Raw genomic sequence first — 27,441 nt, 5'->3', positions numbered from 1 at the left:
GCTCGCACTGGTATTTCCATTTCACTTTGGATGCTAATCTTGGGCTGCTGTCCATTCGGCAACAAAACATAGCTTTCTCTTGGGTTTCTTTCCATATACTCACAAATGTAAGTACAAATGTTTTAATCTGTGATTTGTATCACACTTGCAGGGTATACTGAGTTAGCACTTCTGGGTTTGACGCCATGGGGGTTAGTTCCTAGTTTTCCTAGTACAGCTATAGGTAAATTAGTTCCTAGTTTTCCACGATGGCACTTAACCAATGTGGCATTTCCATATTTACACAAAGATCCAAGAGCTAGGGCTGAAGGGTGGAAACTGCAAGACCCGAGAAGGCCTCAGATTTTGGGCCTGGTGCCCCTCATTGTCTCCACAGATGGAGAAAAGCTCCCAAGTAATGCTGTGTGGTGCTATGGGGTCCTCTGCCTACCCTATCTGTGGGGCTTCTTTCCCCTGCCCCATTCCTAATCCAGGAATTACTGTCTCATGGAATTATTCAACAAGATCATAATTTAGAATTTGTTTTATTATATTGGTGCCAACGAAATAAATGCCCAACCACTATTATTATGAAGTTACCGAGTTCTTAAAAACGATGCCTAAAAAAGTATCAATTTAGTTATGGCCACGCTGCCAGATATAACTTGTCTTAGGTGAAGAGTGATGATATGTACATATGGGTCTGAGAAAAACATGATAAAACTGTAAAGTGTACTAGATTTAAAATAGATTCCAAGAAATAAAAACACCTACATAGTCAGAGGAGGAAAGTTCATAGCTTAATTCTTTGGTGTGGTCCATCTTACAAAGTATATATAAAACTAGGAAAAGTCCAAAATAGTTGGATATGTTTAGGCTGTTTCCAACATGCAGTTAGATTTGTGTTTATTAAATCTGCTTTTCCATATACATACAGAAAATTTAAAAAGAATAGAGAACACATTTCCAAGGATGAAATTTCCACATTTATTTTTCTTTTATGTGCATAGAAAATGGCAGTGAAGTGTCCTATGAACGAGGCGAGGAATGGGCATGGCGCTGCGGTACCAGCCTGGACGTTGTGCTTCCAAAGTACACTACGCGTGGTGGGGACAAAGGGCGTCGCAGTTTGTTTTTAATTGCTCACAGTTCCTTGGGCTTCCCATTTGTTTTTGAAGTTGTCAGTTTCTTCAAATCTCTTCTCAAGTGACACACTGCATTACAAATGATGGCACTTAACCAATGTGGCATTTCCATATTTACACCAACAAAGAAATTTACAAGACATAATAGCATACAATCTTGACATTTAGTAATAGCAATAAAACATGGGCATCCATTTTATTTTTTCTGTACAAACTATCAGAACATAACTTTATTCACATTAAAAAAATCTTTAATTTGATTTGACCTACACATCCCCCATTTCATTTCACCCATTTCTCAAACCTCTCATCACGTCACCCACACCTTCACCAGACTACAGAATCTGTAAGTAATTAGATCTAACAACTAAATAGAGCTTAGAAAGTCCTCTCCCAAAATTTCCTCACTTCCCTGATAATTCCTCAAAAAAGAAAAAAAAAACGCACTTCACTCATTCCTTCCACTTCACTTTCACATTTCAATCATCAAATCAGCAAGATGGACTTTTCACCTCAATCCAAACAAGGTTAGAAAGAAAGAGTTCCTCTGTCGGGCATCTTGATGCTACACCCATGAGTCTGGGGACCCTGGGTACTGTTCTGCTCTATAAGAAGGTCGTTTAGTGGAATAAAAGTCTACATAATTTGTGGTCGATTTCAGTCCGTACTGTGTTGAGTAATCAGTAGAAGCTGGAAAGTGAACTCGGTCATCAAAATAAGGGTCTTCATAGCTATGAGGAGACTGCAAATACAATCTGTATGCATCAAAGTTCTTTCTGTTGGAGTCATCTTGACTATAATACAGCTGTTGATGCTGTTGACAAAATGAAAAGGCAAATAAATAAAAGCAATTTTTTAAAAAGATGTGTCAGGAAAATTAATGTGGGCTTCTTGCTTCATATTTTTAAAGCAATATTCAATATTTGCAGCTTAAGGTTTAAAACCTGTTTCTGGCACACACTATGTGTTTGTTTACTATTGGACTCTAAGGATTTTAAGCTGCACTCTCAGGCAGGCTGCTGAGTTTCCTGTCCTAAGACCTCTAGAGAAGTAGGTGCCTCAGGAGAGCCTGAGATCTCCAGGTACGTGGCCCCAGCGGCCTCCCCTCCTTACTGGAGGCCCTGCTGTGTGCTCAGCTGTGGAGGGACCCGTTACCTGGGCATGCCGAATGAGAGGATGGTCTTGACATTTGCTTTGACACAGGGGAATTATTAGCACATCACTAATTTAGTCGAAGATTGGGTTTCTGGGCCTTGCATAATTGCATAATTACCGAACCATCTTTTAAAACATTTACTTTGGATATGAAGATGGAGTCCATCTCTCCACTTTAAAAGATGTATGTGGCTAGGTGAACAATAGTCACACTTTGGAAACTCTGCTGTAAGTCGTAATATTAAAGGAATAAGCAATCTCAAGGTAGAAGAATAGTAAAATTAGGAGAGACATGTGAGCAAATATGGTTCTAGAGGAAAAGGTTTCCCCAAGCCAGGGCTAAGTCCATCTGTAAGTGGGCAAGGCCAGGCACACGTGGGCACCCACAAAGGGCACACTGCTCTCCATTTCCTTTTGTTCAGTCTTAGCGTTGACCTTACATTAATTTCTTCAAATTGTGATGGTTATTATGTCTATCTTCTTGATCATGCCCAAATCCCCCTACTTAGTAAGATGTAACAAATTTACCACACAGGAATCAATGTTATGTCCTGGAACTCAATGCATTCTAACATTATAAGGATTTCAGAGCTAAATTCTCTTTTCAAGCCAGAGTTATGATTCTGGTCTATTTTTCCTGACTAAAAAACTATGGCATAAATTATGAATAACTTGGAAAATTCGTTTTCTTCCATCTACAGAGAAAAGATGATGAGAAGGAGAGGTCTTAGAACACATCCTTATCTGAAGGACAGGATACAGTCTTGTTTTAGGAAACTCCAGCTGCTCTGTTATTGAAAGGGAAGAGGAGCGACCAGATAGTCCAGGTTCACCATGGCAGCGGAAAGGACCTGAGACTGACTGCAGGCCCTTCATGAAAGCAAAGCCGGGATGTGTTATAACCGCCAGTCCCACTCTCCCACAGTGAGGTCCATTCCGGCAGGGGCTGAGTCCACTTTGACCACCGACACAAACAGACCTGGCCATGGACTCAGTGTTTTTAAATTGTGGAGCCTGGACAGAGAGGGGTGAGATGGAGAATGAGGTATACACAAAAGAGAACAAGGTGATGAGGGCATGAAGTGTGCTTACCAACCTTCCCTCACCCAGAGGCTGGAAGAGATTTTAGAGCTTTACAGAAAAAGAGTGGGAAAAGGACACCGCTGGGCAAAGGACATGAACTAAAGACTTCTTGGCTGTCCCCATCAGTGGCATGGTGGTCTCAGCAGTACCGATGTGGATACTTAAGAACGTGAGGCTACCGTGGAGTGCTTTGCTTAAACCACGGGTGAGTTTCCAAGGAGTGAAGATCCCCAGGGAAAGCATCTAGGACCCTGCCGTGTTGGCCCAGCTCTGGGAAGTCAACCGACGTGGACCCCTTACTGTGTTAACTGCTAATCGGCCTTCTGTAAAAATGATATTGCAAATTCACCTGTAGCCGTCTATTTTGTTCTCTTGCTGGTGAGGAATAGGAACTGATGTAAATTGGTGAAGGTTTGCTGGAGCCTGTAAGAAAATATTTTATGAAATTAAAACTAGTGCTTATTACTCTGGTCCATTAGGCTGAGCGGTCTCCCCTGCACTAGGGCTAGTGCTGTCCCCGACAGGGCCTGCCTTCCCCAGTGCCAATGCAGGCTGGGAGAGGTAGCAGCTCAGGGTCTGGATCTGGCCTGGCTGCTGCTTAACTCAGGGCTGGGGGCGGCTAATAGCAAAACTATGGCAAAAACAGGCCGCGTGTGTTTCCCCAAAAAGCAATGCCAGTGCAGAGCCCATGCGCAAAGGTTCCTGCTCAAGCTCTGCTCATACGTGGGAGGGTTTCTCCAGCTGGCTTTGGACAGCAGCACAGGATCCTGAGCTGAGGAACACCCCTTTTCAGGGCTCCGAGCTACAGCAGTGGGTCAGAGAGGAGAAGCGAAACACAATATTCGAACAAGCCTCATGCCTTCCAAACAACTGGGATTCAAAATCTCAGGTCAAGGAAGGAGCAGCTGTTGGGCAACAATGGAGGCACAGTCTTGTGCCTGCTATATTTAAGTATGTTTTAATACAAAAGGAACTTGGTAATCATGAGATAATTGTCTTCAAAAGTCCATAGTAGACTCCTGATGATGTTACCCTTCCATTATTGTTAAGGCTAGCAAAGATTTTTATTTTTTTAATGAGGAAAATGAAACGTACTTGAGGCAAATTAGTTTATTGAAGCAAGCGAAGAAGATACAGAAGGGCATGCATGCTAAAGAGGCGATCTGTAAGATAAGGCAGGCTGCTGCAAGTCGGAAGCAACCATGCACTTCAGCTGGTATGTGCATTTCCTTTTGCACAGAGCTTGGTGCTGAAATGTAGCATCTGCAATTTTCTGAGCTATTAATTGCCATAGTAACAACAGTCGATTAGTAAATAGTCCTGTGAAATCACAATTTCAAAGACAACAGTACAACGGAGACTGCTCCCCCAGCAGGAGTAAAGCTGCCACTAGCTTTTATTTATTTTTAATAGACAGGTTTGAGAAAAGAGTACTTTTTGTGGGGTAGCTTACACTGACTTATTTGGAACATCTAAAGTAGTTATAATCTGCTGGACGGTTGAGAATGGGAAGAGTATGAAATCTTAGTAACCCTTTGGGCTGGTATCCTTTAAATAAATTGTATGCACAGCTTTCTGAATAGGATATAAAAATATTAACACTATGTAACATTATTTTTGTTATTCTTAAAAAATAATCACTTTGAGAAGAATCACATTATACCTTTTGCTATTTATTCAAACTCTTCTCCATGAAAATGTAAATGAAATTGATCTCCATTCTCTGGTTTGAAGTTAAGAGATGGGCCTGTCTAGAAGACGTAGCCCCTGCAAAGCGACACCGGGCTGAGGGTTCTGATGCATGTGGAAAACACAGAGACTGCTCAAGGCAGGAGGGGACGGAGCAAAGGGACTGTGCCAGTGAGCAGCCAAAAATGATTTATTTGGATACAGCCCTCTTTTTATTTGTGGCCACCATACAGCTACATACATACATACATACATACATACATACAAACAAGTACATGCTTGTTTTACTTTAAACAAGCAGAAAAGGCAACAATCCCCAAAGTAGGAAAGGGAATGACTGGAACATGGTTTGCTGCTGGGGGACCGTCTCAATACAAGCACAGGCTACTTCCCAGGCCACTGGCCGAGTGCCTGCAAATGCGGCTTTTCAAGAGACTGTATCACACACCCAACTGGCGTCTTACCAGGGTACAGGCCTTTATGTGTGGCATCCCCTTGGCTATTGTAATACTGCATAGGTGGCTGGGTCCTATCGTATTCAGAGCGAGGGTCTCTGATTCCTAACAGTGCTGGTGAGGAAGAGGTGCTGCCGACTGAAGGGAGAGGCAAAGGAGGAGAGAAAGAGGGGAAGAAAGAGAAATCAGCATCAGTATCTGTGGAAAATCCTCTCCAGAAACACAAAGGTCAGTAACTAGAAATGACACACAGCTGGTGCTGAAAATATCTCAGAGGTGCTGGGAGTTGAAGAGCAGCTAGACCCAAGTACCGCAAGTGCGACCTGCATGCAGGCCCGCCACTGCACAACTCAGCAAAGTCAGCATCGGGGCTCACTCTCAAGCTGGAGGGCAAGCTGCCTGGCTAAAGAGGCACAGTGTAGAGATCATGCAGGTTTCCCCACCAGTGTGTCTCAATGTCTTAACTAGGCCTTTGAAACTGAGTGAGTGATCATAACTTACTAGCCATGCAAGAGTTATACCTGTTATTTTATGATCTCAGTTCAGTTGCTTGCAAAATACCCACCTATTATCCTCTTCAGTCAACAGAAGTTTTATGGCATGTTTTGATTTCTAATTATTTTAAAAATATCCGCAACTCTAAACGTGTTTGAATAAGAGCACCCAGTCTATAAAATTTATAATTCTTTTTATGGTTATCAAGGAAACAATTTAAACCCAGTAAGCCTGGCTCATCAGGAAACACACATGGTGCTAAGTCCTGACCTCAGAAAGGCCCAGAGGATTTTTTTAGCCCAGCTTCAGTCAACATCTAATAATACCGTATCTATCCTTAGGACTCTTTTTGGACGCTCTGGCACAGAAGGAAGAGAGAAATATTTCACATACGTTTTTTTCCTTTTTCTTATTAAAAAAAAATCATCTTGCTTCCCTTAATTTCACATAATAGTGGCTACTTATTCACTTGATACACTCGAAAGCAACAGCACCCCAAACCTTGACACCAGTGGTTTTGTACAAATTGACACTTTCAGAGGAAGACTGACAATGAAATACTTTTCCTAAAAAGTCACCTCACTGACATAGGATTGCTCAGTGTTAAACATGTAAGCATGTATGGACAATGTCTATGTGCTGCTCACCTTGCTGACTTTCCAGAAGGTAGTAGGACAGAAAGCATACCCGCCTGCCTCCAATGACATCAGCCAGGCATCAGACATGCCCAGAAGCAGATCCCACACTAGTGTGAAGGGATGCATGATCAGCCCTTAGAATAACTGGAGAGGAGAAGTGGAGTATTCCCTACCACTGACTAGAATCCCAAGAGGCACCTAGGAATTTGAATGGGGCTAGTCAACACTGTCCAGCATGTATATTTAAGGGGTCCTGAAAACAAGGTCACTATTCAGTAACTATGTGCTAATGAGACCAGGGGTGTGCAATCTTTTGGCTTCCTTGGGCCACACTGAAGAATAATAATTATCTTGGGCCGCACATAAAATACACTAACATTAACAATAACTGAGGAAATAAAAAAAAAAAAGTCACAAAAAAATCTCATAATGTTTTAAGAAAATTTACAAATTTGTGTTGGGCCGCATTCAAAGCCATCCCGGGACGCATGCAACCCCTGGCCGCAGACTGAACAAGCTCACACTGATCTAAAATTATCCTTTGCTTGTCTATATGCGTTTCGTTATGCAGCCACACCTCTTTATTTCCCTGGCACCTCTATCCCCAAGACCCTAAAAGGTTCTGAACATTTTTCTAGAAGAGAGCAGTTTCAGGCTATACCTGGGAGCTTAGCAAGGATGTTAAAAACCAGACATGTAGGTTTCTTTCAAGAAAGCAACCTATAATTTAAAAACTAAGATAAATACCATATACAACAAGCACAGATAATTAAAAAAAATTCTAGTTCAAGTGGGGACATCCAATTATGTGGCAAGAACCACCGGCCATGTATATTAGTCTTTTTGGCCACATTTGTCCACATGAGAAATAAGACTGCCAGCAGTAACACTGCTGAATAAAATAGGTAATATTTAAAAGTCAGAATGGGTGATTTAAAGCGAAATAAAAATAAGATACTTATTACTTTTCCTTTCTCATTTTGGAAAGAATTAGATTTACAGGACTAATTGGCTTGGCAGTAATAATCTGCCCTTACATGTAAAAAAATTTAGTCTGAATCTCAAAACATTCTTTCCACGAAGTTAAACTTACAAAGAAGTACGCAGTATGGTTGACAGGATTCCCAACTTAAAAATCTAAAGGAATTCCCACAAACCCACCCGTAAGGCCTGCTTCCATTAGCAGCAGATGCTGGGGGTCTGCAGAGGAAGAAGAGCAGGCAGCTCTCCCAGGTTGCGGATCTGAAGACCTTAAAGGTCCTCTGTTAAAGGACCCTGCTTCTAAAAGGTTTCACTAAGAAAACTTAAAAAAATTCACTTTGGAGGAGATTCCAACCTTACGGCCAGCTAGCATACAGGGCAGCCACTTTCAGGCATAACCCAGCATGTCTCGAAGTGTGGCCCTCCACTCTCGGGCACCCTGCTCCCCTGTCCAGTCTGTCAACTGCAGATTTCAGGGCCCCTTCTCACACTTAGTGAGGCAGACTTGAGGGCAGGGCCTGGGGTGCTCTTGCTGATGTAAACTGGTATAAACTTTTAAAAAGGAAGGAAGAAAGTGGGCTTGTAGTTTATAATGGTGTGTGATTCCTACAGAAGGTTCTCTGCTGCATGGGTAGCGTTGGAGATGACAGGCTTAACCAGCTTATGTTTGATCTTCTCTGGCTGGGAAACAATGTTCTGTCACACAAAGGCTCTCGTGAAGGAGTGGCGTTTCCCACTGACCTGACTGAATGATGGGTGACATCTGTTGGTTGGTGGTAGACAAGGAAGGATGTGATTTGAATCGGTCTCGCTCCAATGTCGACACAGGTGTAATAAAATGGTTCTGATTCCACCCATCCTGCAGAGTTAAGAGAAAAAGAAACCTCTCAAAATGAATAATGACATTTCATTACAATAAATGATTATGAGTATGTGCTTTGATGAATGCTAATTATGCCAGAGCTATTCTTGTAGGTTACCTTTTTATAAATGCTCCGGAGGTCCCGATATTGCCATAATGTATTCAAGACCTGGGCTGCTGCCTTCACCACTTTCAGAGATGATCTAGGGAGAGAGCAAGGATGTTAATGAATGTGGGTGGCACAGCCTCAGCCCCACTCGGAGGGGTGCAGGATGAAAATCAGTGGCCAAGAGGCCATCATTCTCAGGGTCACAGGGACGGAGGCTACTGCAGGACACACCACAAACGGATCAGGTGTGCCTAGGAGTTGATCAGGTTCAGGACTGGCCAGAGGTGGCAAGAACTGAAGTGAGGCCATCAGGCAGTGAGCTCTGTGGAGCAGCTGTGGCTTGGACGAACCTGAGTTGAGGATCTCTGTAGGTGTCAATCCCAATTTCCCTCCACATCTTCACTGAGGGCCACTGATCTCACTGGGGCTTTGGGATTCATGCAACCATGACTCTACATTCTGAGTGTCTGGGGACCCTCCCAAGTGAATATGTTTTATCCCTCCTTCTTTATTAAGCCTTCATCTAAATACCTCCATTGCCTCATCATTCATACCTCTAAGTAAAAAATGGGTGTTTTAATGTTGAATTTGGAAAACATGGTCACAGATATGATTTCCCCTCTCTGAGGGCATTTTGCAAATGCTGGTGCTCTGTTTAAGCACTGCCGACCATGAGTCACTGGATTCACCTTGGGAGCCACTGCTGTAAGTCAGTGGCCTCACCAGTAGGTGAAAAGGGGACTTCCTGCCTCGGCTAAGGCCCTCAGATCTCTACATTGGGGTGGTACTCATGGACCAGTGCTAGGGGAGCTAGCCCTAAGGACAACTGAACACTTCTGTCTTAAGACTCCATTGACAGTTTGACTTCAACTGTATACACCAGATCTAAAATCTGGTTTTCTCTTCTACTCCTTATCTTCCCAATTAAACTCTCATGAAGTGGAGGAGGACGAAGGAGGGGAGCAGGCGCTGAGCTACTTCCCCAGCCCCTAACAACAGAACGTGGGTTGCTAATGATTCTGAGGGTTTAGGTGAGCAGAGCCAGGTAAAGCCAACCCATTCAAAGCCTTTCCAACCTTTTTATTTCCAAATTGGACTATGGAACAAGAAATAGCTAAATACCCCAAAGAAATAAACAGAGATGAAATTTCAGGCACCCAAGACAGCCTCTGGAAGACAGATTTGGGGGAGCAGGGCACTTGCCCCGCATAGCCACCTGTTCTCAGCTGGGCCCTGCTGTTGCTGCTTTGTTCACCCGTCTGTCTTTAAGTGCTAGGCAGCGGGATGAAGGCTCAAAAGGCAGATTCCACAGCTGCCTGGGAGGATGGCAGCTGAAACACTTGACCAGGCAGGACCGTGCCCGGGATATGCCTTGACAACAACAGGCTACATATTTTCAGACACAAATTCCATGAGCAGAAATCTGACCCATGAGAAAAGCAAGGAAGTTTCTTTGCTCTCCTTTGCAGCAAAACTCCTTGAAACAGTTATATACTTGCCTCTCTAATTTCTACCATCCCGTCTTCTCTTAAACATAGGACCTCCATATTGCTACATCCGAAAGTCAAGTTGCAGTCCTCATCCTGAGTCGCTGTATTTCACCTTGGGAGCCGCTGCTCTAAATCAGTAGCTTCATGGGTAAGTGCAGAGGGAATGCGGTGCCCTGCCTTGGCTAAGGCCATCAGATCACCATGCTGGGGTGGGCCTCCTATAACCCTCACTGGCTCTGCTCCAGCCCCACTGGCTTCCTTCTGTTCCTCAAGCACACGAGGTCCTCTAGCTTCTCAGGGCTCTCTCATTTGATGTCCCCCTCTAACTGAAATGCTCTTTCCCCAGGGAGCTGCACTGTTCCTTCCCCGCCTCCTCCAGCTCTGTGCTCAGAAGGCGCTGTCTCTGCAAGGCCTTCCTTGATTAGCATCCCTCTCCCCAGCATGGCCCATAACCTGCCCTGACATTATTATGTGCCCTGCCCCTCAGCACCACCCACCACGCTCCACGCGTTTCTGCTCGTTTGGCACCTTGTCTGCGTCTACTTTGCCCATGGAACGTAAGCTACCTCGGGTGGGGTTGTCGTGCGACCTGCCTGCTGCTGCAAGCCCAGCATAGAGAACAGCGTCTGGCACACAGCAGGCAGGCACTAAGTACTTGTGAAAGAATCAGGAGAAAAGTTAAGTGTGTGGAGCTAGGAGACAATTTGATTTGGTCCAAGACTTTCCGAATCTCTGGTTTTGAAAAACAGATTAGACTGGGTAGCAATTTTCTTAATATGCAAAGGTTCTGGCACTGGCTCAGCATCTCAGCCTCTTCTTATGCTGCTCACAAGTGCAGGCTGTCCAGCGACATTTTAAGAGCATAAGTGATTATGGTTTCACTCACTCCCCTTCCCAGCCCTCTCCACTCCCTATAACCATTTATTACTAATGAAATAGAAAAATATACATTTAAAAAAAGGACTGAAAGGAAATATCATTACTGCTGATAGGTGTGGTTTCTGGCAGATAAGAATATGGTTTGAGATTATTCTTATATTTTAGAAACTCCTTCAAAAGTATAAACTAAAGATTAGATGAGATGTAACATGAGTTCCAGCACTGCCATTTGGCCAATTAATAAATATTCACCGAACACCTGTTATGAGCAGGCCAGGTTTATTCTAGACGCTAAGGATATAGCAGTGAATCAAAATAAAAATCCCTGCTATGGAAGAGTCAGGTACAAGAGGAAGAGATAACTTCCACAGCAAGGGGAAATCAGCACTATGGAGAGAGCAAAGCAGGGAGGTTGGTGGAGAGGGCTGCCAAGCTACTATGGCTCAGGGAGGTCGCTGTCCTGCTGTTCTGTGATGGCACCAGGCATCCTACTAACATTTCTCTGATCTGATACTAAGGCAAACTTACAGTCACTGCTACAGCTCCATGACAAACGGCCTTCAATTTTTACCACTGATTCTCTAGTCCTTCCCTCCTGCTTCATCAGTGAGGTGTCACGCAGAAGCAAAGGGAAATGTACCATCCAAGCCTGGGGCACATCCTGAGGCCACACAGCAGCCCTGCTGCAGAGCAGTAATTTTAATACTTTCTGGGTATGTGGCAGAAAACTCAGTTCCAGAACTGGGGATTCAAGAAGATGTTCTTGCAGAACAGGCACTCAGGCCTGGAGCAGAGACAAGGGCACGAGGGAAATGGTGCCCCCTAGATTTTCCTCATCCTGGCATTTCCAATTCTTCCAGGAGTTGGCACGACCAGTTGTGGCTTTAGGGACTGCTATGGTCTGAAAGTCTGTGTCCCTTCCAAAGTTCATATGTTGAAATTCCAACCCCCAAGGTGATGGTATTAGGAGGTGGGGCCTTTGAGAGGTGATTAGATCATAAGGGAAGAACCCTCATGAATGGCATTGGCACCCTTATAGAAACAGGCCTGAGACCCCTCCCTCCTTCTACCATGCAAGGACAGCTAAAAGGCACCATCTATGAACCAGAACGGGGGCCCTCACCAGACACCGAATCTGCTGGTGCCCTGATCTTGGATTTCCCAGCCTCTAGAGCCGTGAGAAATAAATTTCTGTTGTTCATAAGCCACTCAGTTCACAACATTTTGTTGTAGCAGAACAAACAGACTAAGACAGAGACAAATACCAATGTAGGAGTGAGGGTGTTAAAATAAAGTGAAAACCAAAAAAAGGCCCCATAACACAAAACACTTCTCCCAGCACAGCAGGTTGTAAGTGCTGGAGACTGCTTAGCTTATCAGCATGTAAGAAATGCAAAAATAAATCCTTTCCAATAGGAAAGGGATCCTCAAACAAAGGCCTCATCACAGCACAATCTCAGGAATAAGAGCCCTACTTGCACCTCCTTGCCGCAGACTTGCCTGTCGCCCCTGCCTTTGGTTATGTTCACCAGCTTCTCTATGCCTCCTGAGTCGGCCAGGGCTTTCGCGTTCTCCATGTTTTTGCTGGTGACCTCGTGCAGAGCACAGCAGATGGCTGCCATGGTCTCATCAGACAAGACACTGGGGCCGTTGCCGCCGGGGAGCCGGTTGACCAGGTCTCGCATGGCGTATTTGCCTGCCAAAGGCAAAAGAGTAAATTCTACTTCCAGATACTAGGTTTTGGTTATTGTTGTTCAGATTCTGGTGGTATGCAATCTCTTAAAAATAAAACCCCCAAAGAGACAATAACAGGGGAAAATATCAAAACTCACAGCAAAGAAGAAAAGGACAAATGTCATTATAAGGGGAAAGCTAACATTTATTGCAACGTCACTTGCAGAAATGATTCATTTATAAAACATTACTGTCAACTGCTGAAAGCAAATGTAAATCAATGCGTAAAACTGGGTAGACAAATCGAGTTGTTTTCGTTCAAGTATTTTCAGTAACATTCAGTAATGAAGGAATTATAATAGTAAATTTTATCCTTAATGGAATTCCTATGCATCACAAATACCTCAATTTCCTCTTAAAGCTTTTTAAAACTTACCTTTGAATCTGGACCAAGTCAGGCTGTCAAACAATACTTGCCATTAGATCTTTCTGGATCTTAATGTGTGAACTGGGTACAGTTACACATTTCTGTGTACAGCAGCTGATACGACAATGGTGGCAACATGTTAGTTTCTTTAAAAGATGACACAAGTAAAAGTTCTGCTATGAAAATTATAGGTATGTTATCTCCCAGGAGTAATGCGATGATAACGAAATTCTTGCTAAGACAAGGTGAGGGGAGTCTCACAGTTATTGAGATATTTCTTTATAGATACTGAATTTTTCTTATTCCTCTCCAAAAAGAGATTACCAACTGACAAACTGTAAGTGCACTACAAACAAAAAGAAATGAACTAAAGTGCAAGTAAACATTTTCTTAGTTTCCCCCATGCTAATAATTGAGTGGACGTGAAATGGGGTTTTTATAAAGGCTGTTTATATACAACGGTAAGCAGAAGACAGGTCTCAACTACATGCTGTGCAATGTACAGCACGTCGGAGGGAAGGCTCTGGCTTGCTCACAGCAAACACTGTTAGGAAGAGTGGAAAAACAGTGCTGACACTGTAAGGCCACAAGATAAATGTGGTTTACAGAGCAGATGATAAGTTAGCCCTGGTGATTTTGAATACTCATGAATGACCAAAAGGCCCATGACATGTAATTTGTCATTTTGCCAAAGCATAACTTTAAATTGCACTCCTGGGGGTTAGGCTGAGGCAGCTCGCTCTGCCTATGAGTGAGTGAGCCTGGCGGTCCCCTCAGAACTTGCAGCTCCAAACAGCAGGGTGGGTCCCACTCAGTTAAGTATGTAGTAACTTTTATGAAGTGACAAAACTTTGCTTCTTTGTGAAAAATGGCTCTGAAAAGAAAGTCCGTTGCTAGTGCTGATGATGAACGTGAAAAAAGAGGGAAGAGGTCAGAGAAGGGGAAGGTTCTTAGGAACTGAAGTGCTGGGTAAATTAGAGCTAAATACTGAATCCAGGAGGGGTGTAGATCTCACAGGAAGACAGGAATAGGGAAACAAAAAAAAAAGAATGGATTCATGGAACAGTTCAAGAGTGCTTCAGCCAGGTAAAAAAAAATGCTCATCACTGGAGAGACAGGCCAGTGGAAGTTAAAAAGGGTTATTCACAGAAAACACAGAAACGCACTGAGAAGAAGCCAAGACTTGGAACACACATTCCTCTTGCCAAAGGTCTTAGCACTTCACAGTACCAGCTCAAGGCCTCCTGTCAACCTGTGTCTTTGCGTTGTGAAATATGACAGGCCACAGGATACACGTGTCAAGCATGTATATTTTAGCATTAAAAATGCCCAAATTATACATGCTTCTTACAAGAAATCCAAACAATATAGCCATAAGAAAAATAAAGAATATCTCTCTTTAGGGACTTGAAGGATTTCTCTCAAGGAAGTGTGGGAACTGAGAGATATGGCACATCTACAAGAATCGGGCGCGAGCTGGACCATGAACAGGGTGTGGAGGAACTTCCTTTCCTTTCCATAGGGGGATGGTTTGGCTTAAAGGAATGGTGTGTTAAGAGCAGGTTAATCTGGGCAACAATTCAAAATAGCAATTCTGTCAGGCACTGTGTGAAGGGCTTCCATTGTAAGTCATCACGTTTAATCCTTACAGCAACTCTTTATGGTAAACGTCATCGCCCTTGTTTCTCTCTCCTTCTCTCATGGCAGGTGTATTTTAAGTTTACTATAGATTCAGATGAATCCACATAAGATCTTGTCCCATTTCCCCTCCTTCTCCCCTGACCTGTCACCAGCTGTAGGACTTGGCATGGAGTTCTCTAATTTCCTCTTTACAGTAAACCCACAGTTAGGACAGCAGGCATCAACAGCTCCCCTTCAGAGATGAGGAGTTTCCTTTCCTTTCCAATCTAGAGAGAATAATGGAGCCTGGAGGGGGTTATACAGGACACCTCAGGTCGCATGGCCAGTGAGCAGCAGATCCTAGGAATGAAGCTCAGGTTTATGGGGGGGGTCCCTGATCTCTTCTTTAGCCTGCATCCTGCCTAAGATGTGGCAATGTCCCAGAGGCAAGCAAGCTGCCTGGGATGCGGAGCTTACAGAAGTCCTCACTGTTTGATTTGTGCATGTGCCAATCCTACCTTTACAAACCTGAGAGTAAAGGCCTCCTAAAATGTTGTGGCCTTGGGGCCTTGCTTAGCTCACCCTAGTCCTGCCCCTGCCCTGGGTGGAAATGATGCTGGGACAGTGGTTCTTCTCTAGAATCAACATTTATACCCATGTGAGAGGGGAAAGCTACAAAACATTCATGTGATTTTTTATTTAGAGTATGGTAGTGTTGGTGAATTAGCAGATATCAGTCCAAAAATTGGAAAGGGAGAATTAAGATTTTTTGTGGCTCAGAATATAGGGAACTCTCTTAGAAATGAGAGACACTAACTCTACTACTGTTGTAAGGTACAACTAAAATTGCTGGCCTTTCTGAAAATTTACCTTCCCTAATCAATGATTAATTAATGAGCTTGCCTCCTGCTGAAAAAGAATGGTCACAAAGCAGGAATACTCAAATATGCCAAGAAACTGGAGACTAGGGCTCAGCTGTGCCATATATTTATTAATCAAAAGAAGAGTTTCACGAGTTTTGTAGCTGCTCTCACATTTACAGCTCATCTTGTCACCGGAACATACCTATGAGCTCCTTGTTGCGAACATCGAGTGCCATATTCCTCAAGGCGGTTGCCACGGAAGAAACAACTCTATCATTATCCATTCTCAGAAGCTCCACAAGGATGGGGAGCCCCTTTTCTTTTCGGACGGCCGCCCGGATGTATGCTGCAAACTAGTGAGAAAAATAAGGCAAGAAGTAATATAAAACAGGGTTCCACTTTCATATGTTACTGTCACCTAAAAAAGATGTTTCCAAAAGATGAACTAATAGATTAAATGGTTTCTTTCCAATTGAAGATCAAATCTGTGGTGTCAGTGAAGAGAAAACCAAAGTTGGGGAGAAAGACAGGCTGGAATGACTGATTTAAAAAGAAATCCCAAAGCCTGAAAATCTGAAACCACCATCTGCCAGATATTTTTGTGCAGAAAAGAGAAGGCAGTGATTACTTTCTATCTCAGATACATAAACATGATTAAGGAAGGATCGTGTGTTTTCTTTGCAGTTGGTCCCCTGCCAAGCCCAGAGGCTATAAATAGGATGGCAGAGACAGTAACCCATCAGCACACATGAAAGGAGAACCTGACTCCATCAAGTCATTTTTTTCCTCCATTCCCTGCAACAATATTTAGAGTTCAGTAACCTGTCAAAGAGATTGGCTGGAAAAATCCCTTGCCTCAGAAGAAAGAGAATTCTCCAGAAACATCCAGCATCATAATTCATACAGCCTGGTGAAAAAGTAAGTATATTTGTGTGCAAAATGCATTCTCACTCAAGATTAGTTAGCTGCTGATGCTGTTTTTTAAAAATCCATAGTCAAGAAATTTTTCTGTGACTATGAAGAAACTCTGTATAGTGAGTCAGTTTGTGTATCTTATAAAATGGAAATGAGCGCTAACTCATCAGTGAAACAACCAAAAAGAGTAACATTAGAAAACGGTTCTTTAATCTTGTTTTCAGCTTTGAGCTTTAATTGACTTTTTCAACCAATGCAAATCATCTTTCAAATTTTAGGGTAATTGAAAGATGCTGCTCACAAAACATCTACTTTCCTACTGTGACCAAGACATGAGGACAGAGATCTACCAGGCCTTTGTATTATTTTGAACATTAAAATATGTGATTGACCATCCAGTTTCTTGAATACCAACAGAATAGATTATTTTAATAATACAAATAAGAGGGAAAGATGCATTTCAAAGATCCTATTTATATTCTGCATATGAAATGCATACTCCTATTTTTCAAATCAAATGAAGTCTACAGGGGGGAAATGAAGTACATGACTTGTTACTGGGCAAAGCACTCAGGCAGTTTTATGAACTTCTCTCTCTGAAACCTGCAACAACAGAACCATCTCCTTCTGTCTCACTTGGAGACCTACCAGCCCAGCCCAGCCCAGCCCAGCCCAGCCCAGCCCAGCCCAGCCTAGCCCAGCTCAGCCCAGCCCAGTCTGTCTCCCTTCTGGAGAACTATAGCCATTGCTGCTCCTGAAATAGCTTCTTACTTGATAACACTTGTGGCCACGATTATCTCATTTTCTTGGTGAAGGTCCAATATTTTAACTCACTATTGAAATCGCTTAGATATAATGTTTATATTTTAAATGAGCTTGCCATCTAACTCTCACTAAATGATCCCAGACACGAACTTCGAAACAACTCAAATCACACCGATTTCAATTATTGTCTTTTTTAGTATCATCAAATGATCCTCTGGTCACAGAAGCTGAAGGTGAAGGCTGTTCTACAACATAAATGTTTATAAATACCTATGTGCTGGGAGTATCTCACTAAATTCTCACAACCACCTTATAAGGCAGGTATTAATATTCACTTTATTTTAGGGAGGTGGAAACTGTGGACAGAGCCTCTAGGCTGCCAGACGGTAAGCAGAGTTGCCTGGATTCAGAGCCAGCACTTACACATGGAGTCACTGGCACTTTAACTAGGAGCCACAACAAAATTACCATACTGGCTTAGCACTAGACCATAGTTATCAGTCTATATTCAACATAGTGGCCACTTGCATGAAACAAACCATACCTAGGTTTATCAATTCTTTTCACTATCTTGAAAACACTATCACCAAAAGATTCTCATTTTGGGGGGTTAAGGTGGGATAAGTAGCCAAAAGCAAGCATTGTAATAACTCTACAAAATACACCTGTCAGGAAATTTCTAGAGGTTGAAAATGTCTTAGACAAGGACTGTCTGGGAAGTTGCTGGGGGACATTTAGAAAGTTCTGAGAACTTGCTTACAGTGGTAACAAGAGGAAACTGTCTTCAGTTTTTATAGTCATACATCTGCAAAGAGATGCAGAAACCTTAGACACAGGCATGTCTGTAACTACCTGAGAGGAACAGAGTGAGGTCCTCTATCCCTCCCCACAGCACTGCCCAACCTGTGTTCTGTTCTGCCACTCAAGATCTCTCACCTGTTTGTACTGCTGCTCTGGCTCCCAAATGCAATCCCTGCTTCTAACTCTCCCTTCCTTGAATCCACCTTTTGCACTGCCATGTAAGTGGGTGAGCAGTGATGACATTAGCCCGTCTCTGTCACTCATTTGCCCAGACTCTTTCAGTAACCCCTCCTGTGTGCAGGTAGGACTCAGCTCCTGAAATTTGGCCTTCAGGCCTATCCATGATGCCTGGCTTCACACTGGGCCCCAGAGGGCAGCCAGTAGTCCTGGCCCACACTGTCTTCTCTGCACCGCGATACTTTCCTCCTATTGTCCCTGTTATCTGGATGGCTCCCTCTACACTGCAGCCTCAGCCTCTACTGGCTTACTTTCATTCATCCTTAGAGATTCTGCTGGGCAGCATCCCCTTCAGGAAATCTCCTCCATGTCCTCACTCTGCATTTTTCCTGACCTTCCCTTACACTGTGTGGCTGGGTTAGATGTCTTCTTTCAGGACCCCACAACACACACATCCTGTGGCTTCTACACTGTGCTGGCACCATCTATTTTTCTCACTAGCCTTCTGTTTCTCACAGTGAGGGACTTGTATTTATCTTTGGATCCCCAGAGCAACTGCTTGTCTCCCTTTTTTCCCTTTACCCCCTTCACAGACAAACTAAGTAACTGTGACCATTTCATCATCAGGGCTGATCTGACTGAGGCAGAACATATACATGTAACATTTCCAGTTAATCTGCAAAGATGGAAAGAAGTGTAGATACGCGGAAGTCATCCTACCTTCCAGTTGCCAGCAGAGAGGTTCTGGAGAGACCCGGCAGAGCCTTCCAAGGTGGCTGGGTTGGAACTTTCTGCTAGAAGAGTCAGATATGGTTTTACCACCGATGGGTGCCACAGCATCTCAACCCCTTTGGGGGATTTCGACAATCCTGGGATAGGACCAACTCCATCCCACTGAAAGACAAATAGCACACGTTAAATGGAGGCAGAATGAACATGATCTTCAATACTTGAAAACATTCACCTTTGCGGGACTCAGCTATAGCTATGCAGAAAATTTATTTTCTTGCCAAATATGTGATTCCTCACTCCCAGAAAAATGAAACGTGAGAGTCTCATATCAGATAAAATGCTAACTTGATCTTCTTGCGGAGTCCTCTTTTTCTTTTTCTTCTTCTTCCCCCAGCAGCTTGGCTCAGAGTCTTTGCTGGGAGACTCTTTTCCTAGTAAGTCATCCAATTCGTTCAGTCCCAGTAACCGGGCCTGGGGCACCTCCAGCTCTAGCCGATAGGACAGGTTCCTCAGGGTGCACACGCAGTTCTCCACTGTCTGAAACCCAGCATGGCGTATAATTAAAAACAACTCGGCACATTAGAGCAAAACACTTCTGTACTGAACACTGCAGACAGGAAGTAAATGGGAAATATGAAAGAACTACTTTTTATTTTTGGGAACTTGAAACAATCTGAAGAGGGAATTATGATTCTAGAGTGTTTGTGGAATACCCAGATGACGGGATGCAGAGCCTTTCTCAGTCCTGCTGAGAATCTGACTTCATGCCGACTGCAAGGCATGAGGCTCCGGCCCAGTGTTTCTCCTCAGGGCTGCTGCCGTGCAGGCTGCACCCAAGACGCCTGAGCCTCACTTCTCACTACTGCAGATCCTTGGCATGACAACAGATGCCCCAACTCCCTCCCTGGGGACAACCATATCCCCAAGTTCCATGTCTGCCTCCTTCTCAATCTCCCAACTCCACCCTTCTTTTGAGCCATGTTCAGAGATGTCTTTCCCTGTTGACATTTGCCTTCTGCACACGGTCTTTTGTTCCCTAAAAGACTGTTATCACACCTCTGATTGGGAGGCCAACTGTCATTTAACTGAGTGTCTAAAAGCAAGTTCAGCATTTGCCTATCTAGCAAGCTTCCCTTTCCAACTTGCTTACTCCTCTCAATTTCATCTGCAGATCTTCTGGTTCAATGAGGCTCAAACAAAAAGTGTTCCCTTGTATTCCTCTCTCTTTTCCCAGGCACTTATCATCCTTTTTCCTCTCAGGCTCACCCTTACAATCCAACACCTTCCAAAGGCCTCTCCTAGTCCAGTCCATCCTGACACCAAGTATCTGGCTCACTTTGGAAGTCCTGACACTTTTAGTCTCTCTTTCCTGTACTTCCCACTTTCCTCGGTCCCCAGGAAGATCCTGGATGGTCGTCACGGCTGACAAATGATGAGCAGAACGCCCTGCACTCGGACACAGGAGGGAGAGGGTAAGGGGCTCATGCTGGGGACAGACCAACCACAGGGCAGCAGCAGGAGTGGGTGTAGAGAGGTGCAGCAACACTTAGTGCTGGGGGTGGGGACTGTGGACTGCACTGCAGCCAAGAGGGCAGAGAGTTTGGGGGGATTACAGTGCCTCAACCAGGAACTTTTATTCAGTAGATACTCAAGTACTGATGGCTCTGATTCTAGTGGGGATGCAGAATTGGAGGAAATAGCAGCATGGGCACCACCCTGAGAATGAGCCTAGGAGAACCAGAGAGAAAGCCTTTACCACACCAAGCCACTCTGTTCTCACGGTTCTCAGGATATTTTCTTAAGTTGCCACGTCCTTGCTCCTATAATTTTGGAGACTTGCCCTTTGATCTGGAGAGTGGCCTCCTGAGGCTCTACAGGTCAGAAAGAACCAATGGCATGCAAATAGTGGCACCAGGCACCATGGTAACCTGCCACCACGCCCTCCTGCAGCCAGGCCGGCACTGACCTTGCTGTCGTAATCAGATGTGTTCACACACGTGTGGATCACATACAACAGCGAGTCTACCAGCCCCTCGCAGGACCGCATTTGCTTCCGAGCTTCTTCCCCCGCGGAGCTGAGGTTCCTAAAGGGGTGGAGACAGGAGGAGCTGCTGAGATGAATCATGCACTCATCAGCCACGTGGACTTACCTTAAGGATCTGAGAGAGCAGACAACAGGTGGCAGCCACTTAGAGGTCTGAGGAGGCACTGAGGGCTTGCACAGTAACATCCCTGAAGCTCACAATGGTGGCCGGCTCCTCATTATCCACACATGGAAGGGAACTGGCACATTTGGACTGTATCTCCCTCATGATGTGTCACTTTCTAACTCCCTCATGTAATTGTTTAGGGGCCTATTCTCCTGAGCTTCTTCATATGTAAAAGGAGGAAAATAACAGTAACTACCTCACAGGGTTGTTGTGAAGAAGAAGTGAGTTGCTACATAGAAAACAATCAGAAAAGTGCCTGCTTCCTGGAAGGCCGCCTGCTCTCAGTCATGGTGGTGGCTACTTCTAGACATGCTTCACCTCCCTTGTTAGGCCAGAAGCTTCTTGCAGTCCCCTGGGCCTATTATAATATTTTGTGTACAGTAAGTAGGTGGTCATTAAATGTTTCTTGGATGAACAGAGGAAACATATAATTTCTTGTATTATAAACATTTCTAGTTAAATATAGATATTTGCTTATGCTAAAACTTTTCTCGTCTTTTCAATTATAAAACACCCAGAAAACGGTTTTCTGTCTAAATTTTTTTATATCAATTTGTCTTCATAAATTGATACCAAATAAGGATCTATTTTGTGTCCCATTAACAATGGTTCTAGGCTACCTGTAAAATTATGCAGATTGAGAATTTGCAAAACTGCGACTAGATGAGGGGGCAGTGGAACGGCGGCTCTCATCTGCCCTGCCTCTCCGCACCACCTTCCTTTTCTCCACTGGCTTCTGGGACCCCACCCGGCTTCTCTCTCATCTCGCGCTTCTCAGACTCATCTGCCCATGGGAGCGCCCCAGGTCCTGTGTTGTCTTCATCTTAGCACTCTCCGAGGTGCCTTCTTCTGCTCCTTGGCTTTAATACAACCTATGGACCCATGGCCATAGGCTGGCACACATCTGCCCTTAGCCCTGACTGCTCTCTAGAATTGCAGATTCTTTCCTCCAATTGCTTTCTTGACACTGGAACGTAGATAGCTAATTAGACTTCTCAAACTGGACATTGTCAAAACTCTGAGCTGCTCACCTGCTCACCCTTCCAAGCATTCTTCTCCCTTACCCCCATCAAGCCCTTCTGTGCTTGCAGCTGATCCAGCCAAAGATCTAGGTGTACCCTTATTTTCCCCCCTTTCCTCACTCCTAATACTCAAATCTATTAGTAAGCATTGTCAGCTCTTCCTCCACAAAATAACCCAAATCTGCCTACCTCACCCCAGCACCTGGGTCTAGGCCACTCTCACTGTTTGCCCGGATCTCTGCAACAGCCTGATGTTCCTGTCTCTACTTCTGCCCATACTCACTCTTCCACACTGCACCTAGAAACTAACCCCATTACTCCACTGCTTAGAACACTCTGATGGTTTCCCATGGCACTTGGAATAAAATGCAAACACCATCTGACTTACAAAATCCTACATCATCTGGTACCACTCTGCCCTTTGCTCAGTAGGCTATGGCTGCAAGCTCATTTCTGGCCCAGAACCTTTACCGTAACCATTCCCTTGACTGGCCTATGACTCTTGTCTTCCCCAGCACCACCCTCTAGTGAGTCACTCCTTGTGGTATGTCAGATGTAGGTTTAAATTTAAATTCGAGACCCCCTGACCCCCAAAGTAACCATTCAATAACCCTCACTATTTATTTTTATAGCACCCTATTTATTTTTATAGCACCCTATTTATTTTTATAGCACCTACTGTTATTTTCTTATTTCCTTGTTTGTCTGTCTTCCTGGAAGAATGTGGTTCCATCAGAGCAGGGACCTAGTCTGTTTTATTGGTCATTGGTTTTACACAGAGGGCATTCACCAAATGTTTCTATCCCTCACCCACAGGGGGAGTTAGGGTGAGTCCTGCCCCAGGCTCTCCCTGAAGCCTAGCTGGCTGGCTGAGGAGTAATCCTAGCTCTTTGGATGATTGCTAGGCCACGAGACCCACCTTAGGATGCAGGCATCTGAATTAGGAGGAGCTGGCCTGCATTCTGAGATCCTAATTCTTGTTACCTCCCCACCAGCACTGCCCCCTGACCGGGGCTGATAGCTACCTGTCACAATGCTGGAAGGCTGCAGACCAGCCACGCAAGCTTTGCTGTCTTTCAGGCTATCTGTCTTGGTGATGCTTAGATGTTAAACAACACTTACTGAGTGCTCACATGATGACACTGCGCTAAGCACCTTCCACAAGCACCTGCTGACCCCTCACAGCTCTGAGGCGGTATTATCATCCCTATTCTACAGATGAGGAAACGGAGGCTCAAAGGGGTCCTGGAAGCCAGGCGGTCTGAGACCAGAGCCCACTGTTTCTGTCCCTGTTCCACTCTGCCCTAAGGCTTGCTTCCAGTTCTCAGGATACTGTAAGGCTGGGAAACAGGGTCAAAATGGAGCTGATGAGTGTTAACGGCAAATAATGAACTCTACTGTGCACGCTTGCAAGAGACTTTATATATAGACTTTAACTGTAAAAGATAATGACTAAAAAAGAGTATTTGGGCTCATGTTCGCTTATTTATAAAACTTGAAACTGATTGTTTAAATCACACACCTCTTTAAAAGCAAAATGGTTTTAACCATCACATTTTGAATTTAAACAAACACCAGGCTGCAAACACATTAGCAATCAGAATGTGATTACCAGAAAAATGCTGTTAAAGTGGAAAACACTGGAATTTTGGCAGTAATCTTAGACTGAAAGGGCCTTTCTGAGTAAGTCACAGAAGAGTCATTTACAAGATAACTTCTTTAAGGCCACAAGTCTGTGCTCATGATGTTTTTCTCCCAGAATAACAAAGTTCAGTGGCCTAAATTTTGAAATAAAAACTGGAAACTTAGATAGATAAAGTAAGTCCTCCTAAAATCAATTTACCTATGACACATATTATTTAATCACAGAACTAATTGGAAAGAAGAAATAAAGAATTTACCTCAGGCAACCTGTCGTGTTACGCAGAACTAGTGAAGTCTGAAATTTAATTTTATGATCATCATCAAAAGAAGAGTTATTCCATCCAGAATGTGGAACGATCACAGTGTTTGTTAAGGTTGAAAGAGCATCTCGAATGATTGTCATTTTTACAGCATCACATGAGGATAAATTCCAAAGAACTCCTAAAAAAGGAGATTTAAAAGATCAAATAGTTAGAGATCCTGTGGCTTTAGAAATAAAATAAACATATTAGCTCTAAATAATATGAAGTCAGTCTGTTCCAAACCTAATCTATGGCCTGTATTTGCAACCAGGTTGGGGAGAGACCTCTAATAAGTTTTGAGTGAATGTATGAGCCTCCGACAGCATATTACAAATTCTTAATATTCACCCTCTTGGATTTTAGAGCCTCTGTATCTATCAGGCAAGGTGACTGTGGATTTTGCAAAGCAAATTAGTTACTCTGTAAAGGGAGAGGGGCACAATCCAAGCAAGGGTCTTGAATATAATACATCTGTGATTTTTAAAAAACTGCTATTCATTGCATTGTATTTTACATTTAATGGCTGTGTGACAAACCATTTTTAGAATTTAGTACTTGGAAAAATATTTTTTTCTTGAAAGACTGGCATGTTTTTCTTCATCTGCTTCCTTTTCTTACTTTTGCTATCAGGAAGCTCAAGTTTCAATAAAGCACTTGCCGTAACTTTCCTGGCACGGACGTTTGTTATATTTGCTTCATCCACCTTACTTAGATAAGGTTTAAACACTTCTATCTCAATTTTAAGAGTTTTATTATCATGTGCTTTAGAAATACACGTTACTGTCATTCCTTTTTGGAGATAGGTGAAACTAACAATAAATTAAGAAGCGCCTGTATTGTAATTCATATCAAGATTTCAGGATAACAGATCCTAAATGGAGCTTATTAGAGTTCTATTTAATGATATTAGAAGGCCTTAATCTTTGCATCAAGTATGAGGTAGCTTAAATTATTATCATAGCACAGGTTTTCCAATAATTGCTCTCATAGACATTGGAGTGAATTTGAGATGATACCTACCCTAACGTCATTTTCACATCAGTGCATCTTCCTGAGTAAGAGGAAAGTAGGTGGAGAAGAGATGGTCCAGCTGGTTTTCTCTGCATTCAAGTTCCCCAGAGCCCTCTACTCCTGACATGTCCCTGGCAAGTTGCTCAAGTCTGTACAGTGCTTTCACAACTACCAACACACAAAAACATTTGTGGCCTTGCAAAGAGAGAGGGGTGGCAAAATCTGCCTATGTCCACGAGAGCGTGTCAGGCCTGTGAACATGACTGATCAAGAGCATGGCCCAGAGACAAGACTGACCACTGCTGCTCCAGCTGTCACAGCCCAAGAAGCCAGCCTGGACACTGCCTGCTCAGCCTTCTCTGGGTGCCCCTGTAAAGGAGGGTGGTATGGGGAGGAAGACAGGAACTCCTTCCTTTGTGGAGGAAGGGGAGGTAGAAGCCAAGGGCTAGAAGTGAAGAGAGTGAAACAATCCTCTGACTCTAAACTGCGTGAGGACTGCCCCTTCCCAGGCCTGTCCATGTGCTGTGGAGGGAATGGTCGGACTGGAACCTGATGCTTGTGCTCTGGCCTCCTCTTGTGTTCTGCTCTGGACCTGTGCCCATTACTCTCCTCTTTCACTTGGCTTTGACTTCTAGATCTTGCTGATTTGGTTTCCCTTGTTCCCCAAGGACTTTTACCCCTTTTCTGCTCCTATTCCACCATAACTGCAGTCTTCAGGACACAGAATGGGAGGGAGACTTAAGACAGTTCTAAATCAGGCAAGTAAAGACCCTGCTTTACCTCTGAAAGCTTGTTCTGTTCTTCTTTTCTTCTGTTCATGACAGACCTTTGCTTATATAATTATGTTGGGGTACACAAAAACTAGGGTCCTGGTTAGAAGGCAGCACACATTATGGGTACTTATGAAAAAACTTAAATTCTACAGTTGGAGCTATTTCTCCACGGATTCTTAGAAAATTGGCTATGCTTCTATATAAAGTGCTTTTGGGCAATGGTTTTAAACTGTGCTCCCTGGAACCTGGGGGTTTTGCTGGCCTCCCGTAGTGGCAGCCACGTGAGGAGTTGGGGAAGAATTGGTCCTAAGGCTCCGGATCCCCACCCCAATTGACTCAGAGCAGCTTCATATTATCTATGCTCAATTTTGGGCTTCATTGTGTTTCTGTTTCAAATCTAAAAGACATTTGATAAGCCTGACGACCACAGAAGGGACCCGGGAGCTAAGGATGAGAAACACTTTTTTTGGCAGTCTGTCCTAACCAAATAACAGGGCAAGGGAGTGAAAACAGAAGACAGAGTTGGGTCAAGGCATAGCAGGGCAGGACAACAGACTCTGTCACTAACATGGGGTTTAACATTTCCTGCTAGGGAGGCCAACCATAGCCACCCTGGGCCCTGATGGGGCCTCCAGGAGCATGAGCCAGCTACAGCGGCAGCATGCAGCCCAGAAGCCATCAGTGGGAAAAGGGTGATTCCCTAACCTCCCCTGCGGACAGTTTCGTAACATGTGATTCCTAATGCCATTGGCACAAATTTTCTGTCACAGCTTTCGAATTCCTCAATGCATGGTGGAGAGCTGCATTTTTCAGTAAGATATTCTCAGCTTCACAGAATAAATGCATTCCAGTAAAGTCAGCTGTTTATGGAAAGTCAAGTCTCTCATACTATAATACTGGATATATACACAGAAAATTAAACAAGCTGTGTCACAAACTTCAGGTGAAAACATGACTAAGAAGAATGGTTCTTCAGCATATTGGATCCTGGAGGTGATACCTGGAAATTATCTGATTGCTTTCAGAAAAACCCGTTTTTGTGTTGTTTCTGTCTCTACTCCCAGCTACTTGTATCACCTACTTCCGGCAAGAGGATATTTCTCTGATTTGAGAATTTCCCTGATTTTCATGCTGGTGGTAGAATTTTGTCCTGCTCTTTCTTTTTCTTCCCAGGCATTCAGAATGACTGATGGAGCTGTATGTCATTCTACAGCTTAGTATTAGCCAGTATATATACTTGGGATTGGACATAGCGTAAACATTCCTAAATCAATGTAAACAATGGTAGCATCACCACTTACCGTGGCTTTACTCTGTGCCAGGCATTGTGTGCTTTACATACAATACCTTAAAGAGCCAAGTTGTCCCAAATTAATTAACTTTCCTTTTTAAATATTTTTATAGGTTTGAAATTCTACATGTCGATTAAAAAAAAAGATGAACATTTATATGCTGAAATTTAATTTTAATTTCATTAGGCAAGTATTATATAATGAGGAAGAAATAGCCTATCATTATCCATCCTTTTATATATATGTTGTGTGA

At 43.7% G+C, this 27,441-nt stretch overlaps 1 protein-coding gene across 5 annotated transcripts in view; it reads right to left on the bottom strand.

Moving 5' to 3' along the window:
* Positions 1-942: 942 nt before the first annotated feature.
* The window catches only part of PKP4 (plakophilin 4), a 230,779-nt gene continuing 204,280 nt past the window's right edge, over positions 943-27,441 (bottom strand). For 4 of the 5 annotated variants that reach the window (XM_025404979.1, XM_025404980.1, XM_025404983.1 and 1 more), the window contains exons 12-22: positions 24,068-24,251; positions 20,901-21,018; positions 19,280-19,471; positions 18,923-19,096; positions 15,747-15,897; positions 12,461-12,656; positions 8,601-8,685; positions 8,362-8,479; positions 5,516-5,644; positions 3,712-3,785; positions 943-1,938 (exon numbers count right to left, since the gene is read on the bottom strand). In XM_025404979.1, coding sequence (XP_025260764.1) covers positions 1,690-1,938; positions 3,712-3,785; positions 5,516-5,644; positions 8,362-8,479; positions 8,601-8,685; positions 12,461-12,656; positions 15,747-15,897; positions 18,923-19,096; positions 19,280-19,471; positions 20,901-21,018; positions 24,068-24,251 — 1,670 coding nt within the window. In that variant the 3' untranslated portion in view covers positions 943-1,689. The remainder of the gene's footprint in view (positions 1,939-3,711; positions 3,786-5,515; positions 5,645-8,361; positions 8,480-8,600; positions 8,686-12,460; positions 12,657-15,746; positions 15,898-18,922; positions 19,097-19,279; positions 19,472-20,900; positions 21,019-24,067; positions 24,252-27,441) is intronic. The other variant, XM_025404982.1, reaches the window with a different exon arrangement.

This window comes from Theropithecus gelada, chromosome 12, assembly GCF_003255815.1.
Source record: "Theropithecus gelada isolate Dixy chromosome 12, Tgel_1.0, whole genome shotgun sequence".
NCBI lineage: Eukaryota > Metazoa > Chordata > Mammalia > Primates > Cercopithecidae > Theropithecus > Theropithecus gelada.
The sequence above is the reverse complement of the archived record's forward strand: the minus strand, read 5'-3'. Positions and strand labels throughout refer to the sequence as shown.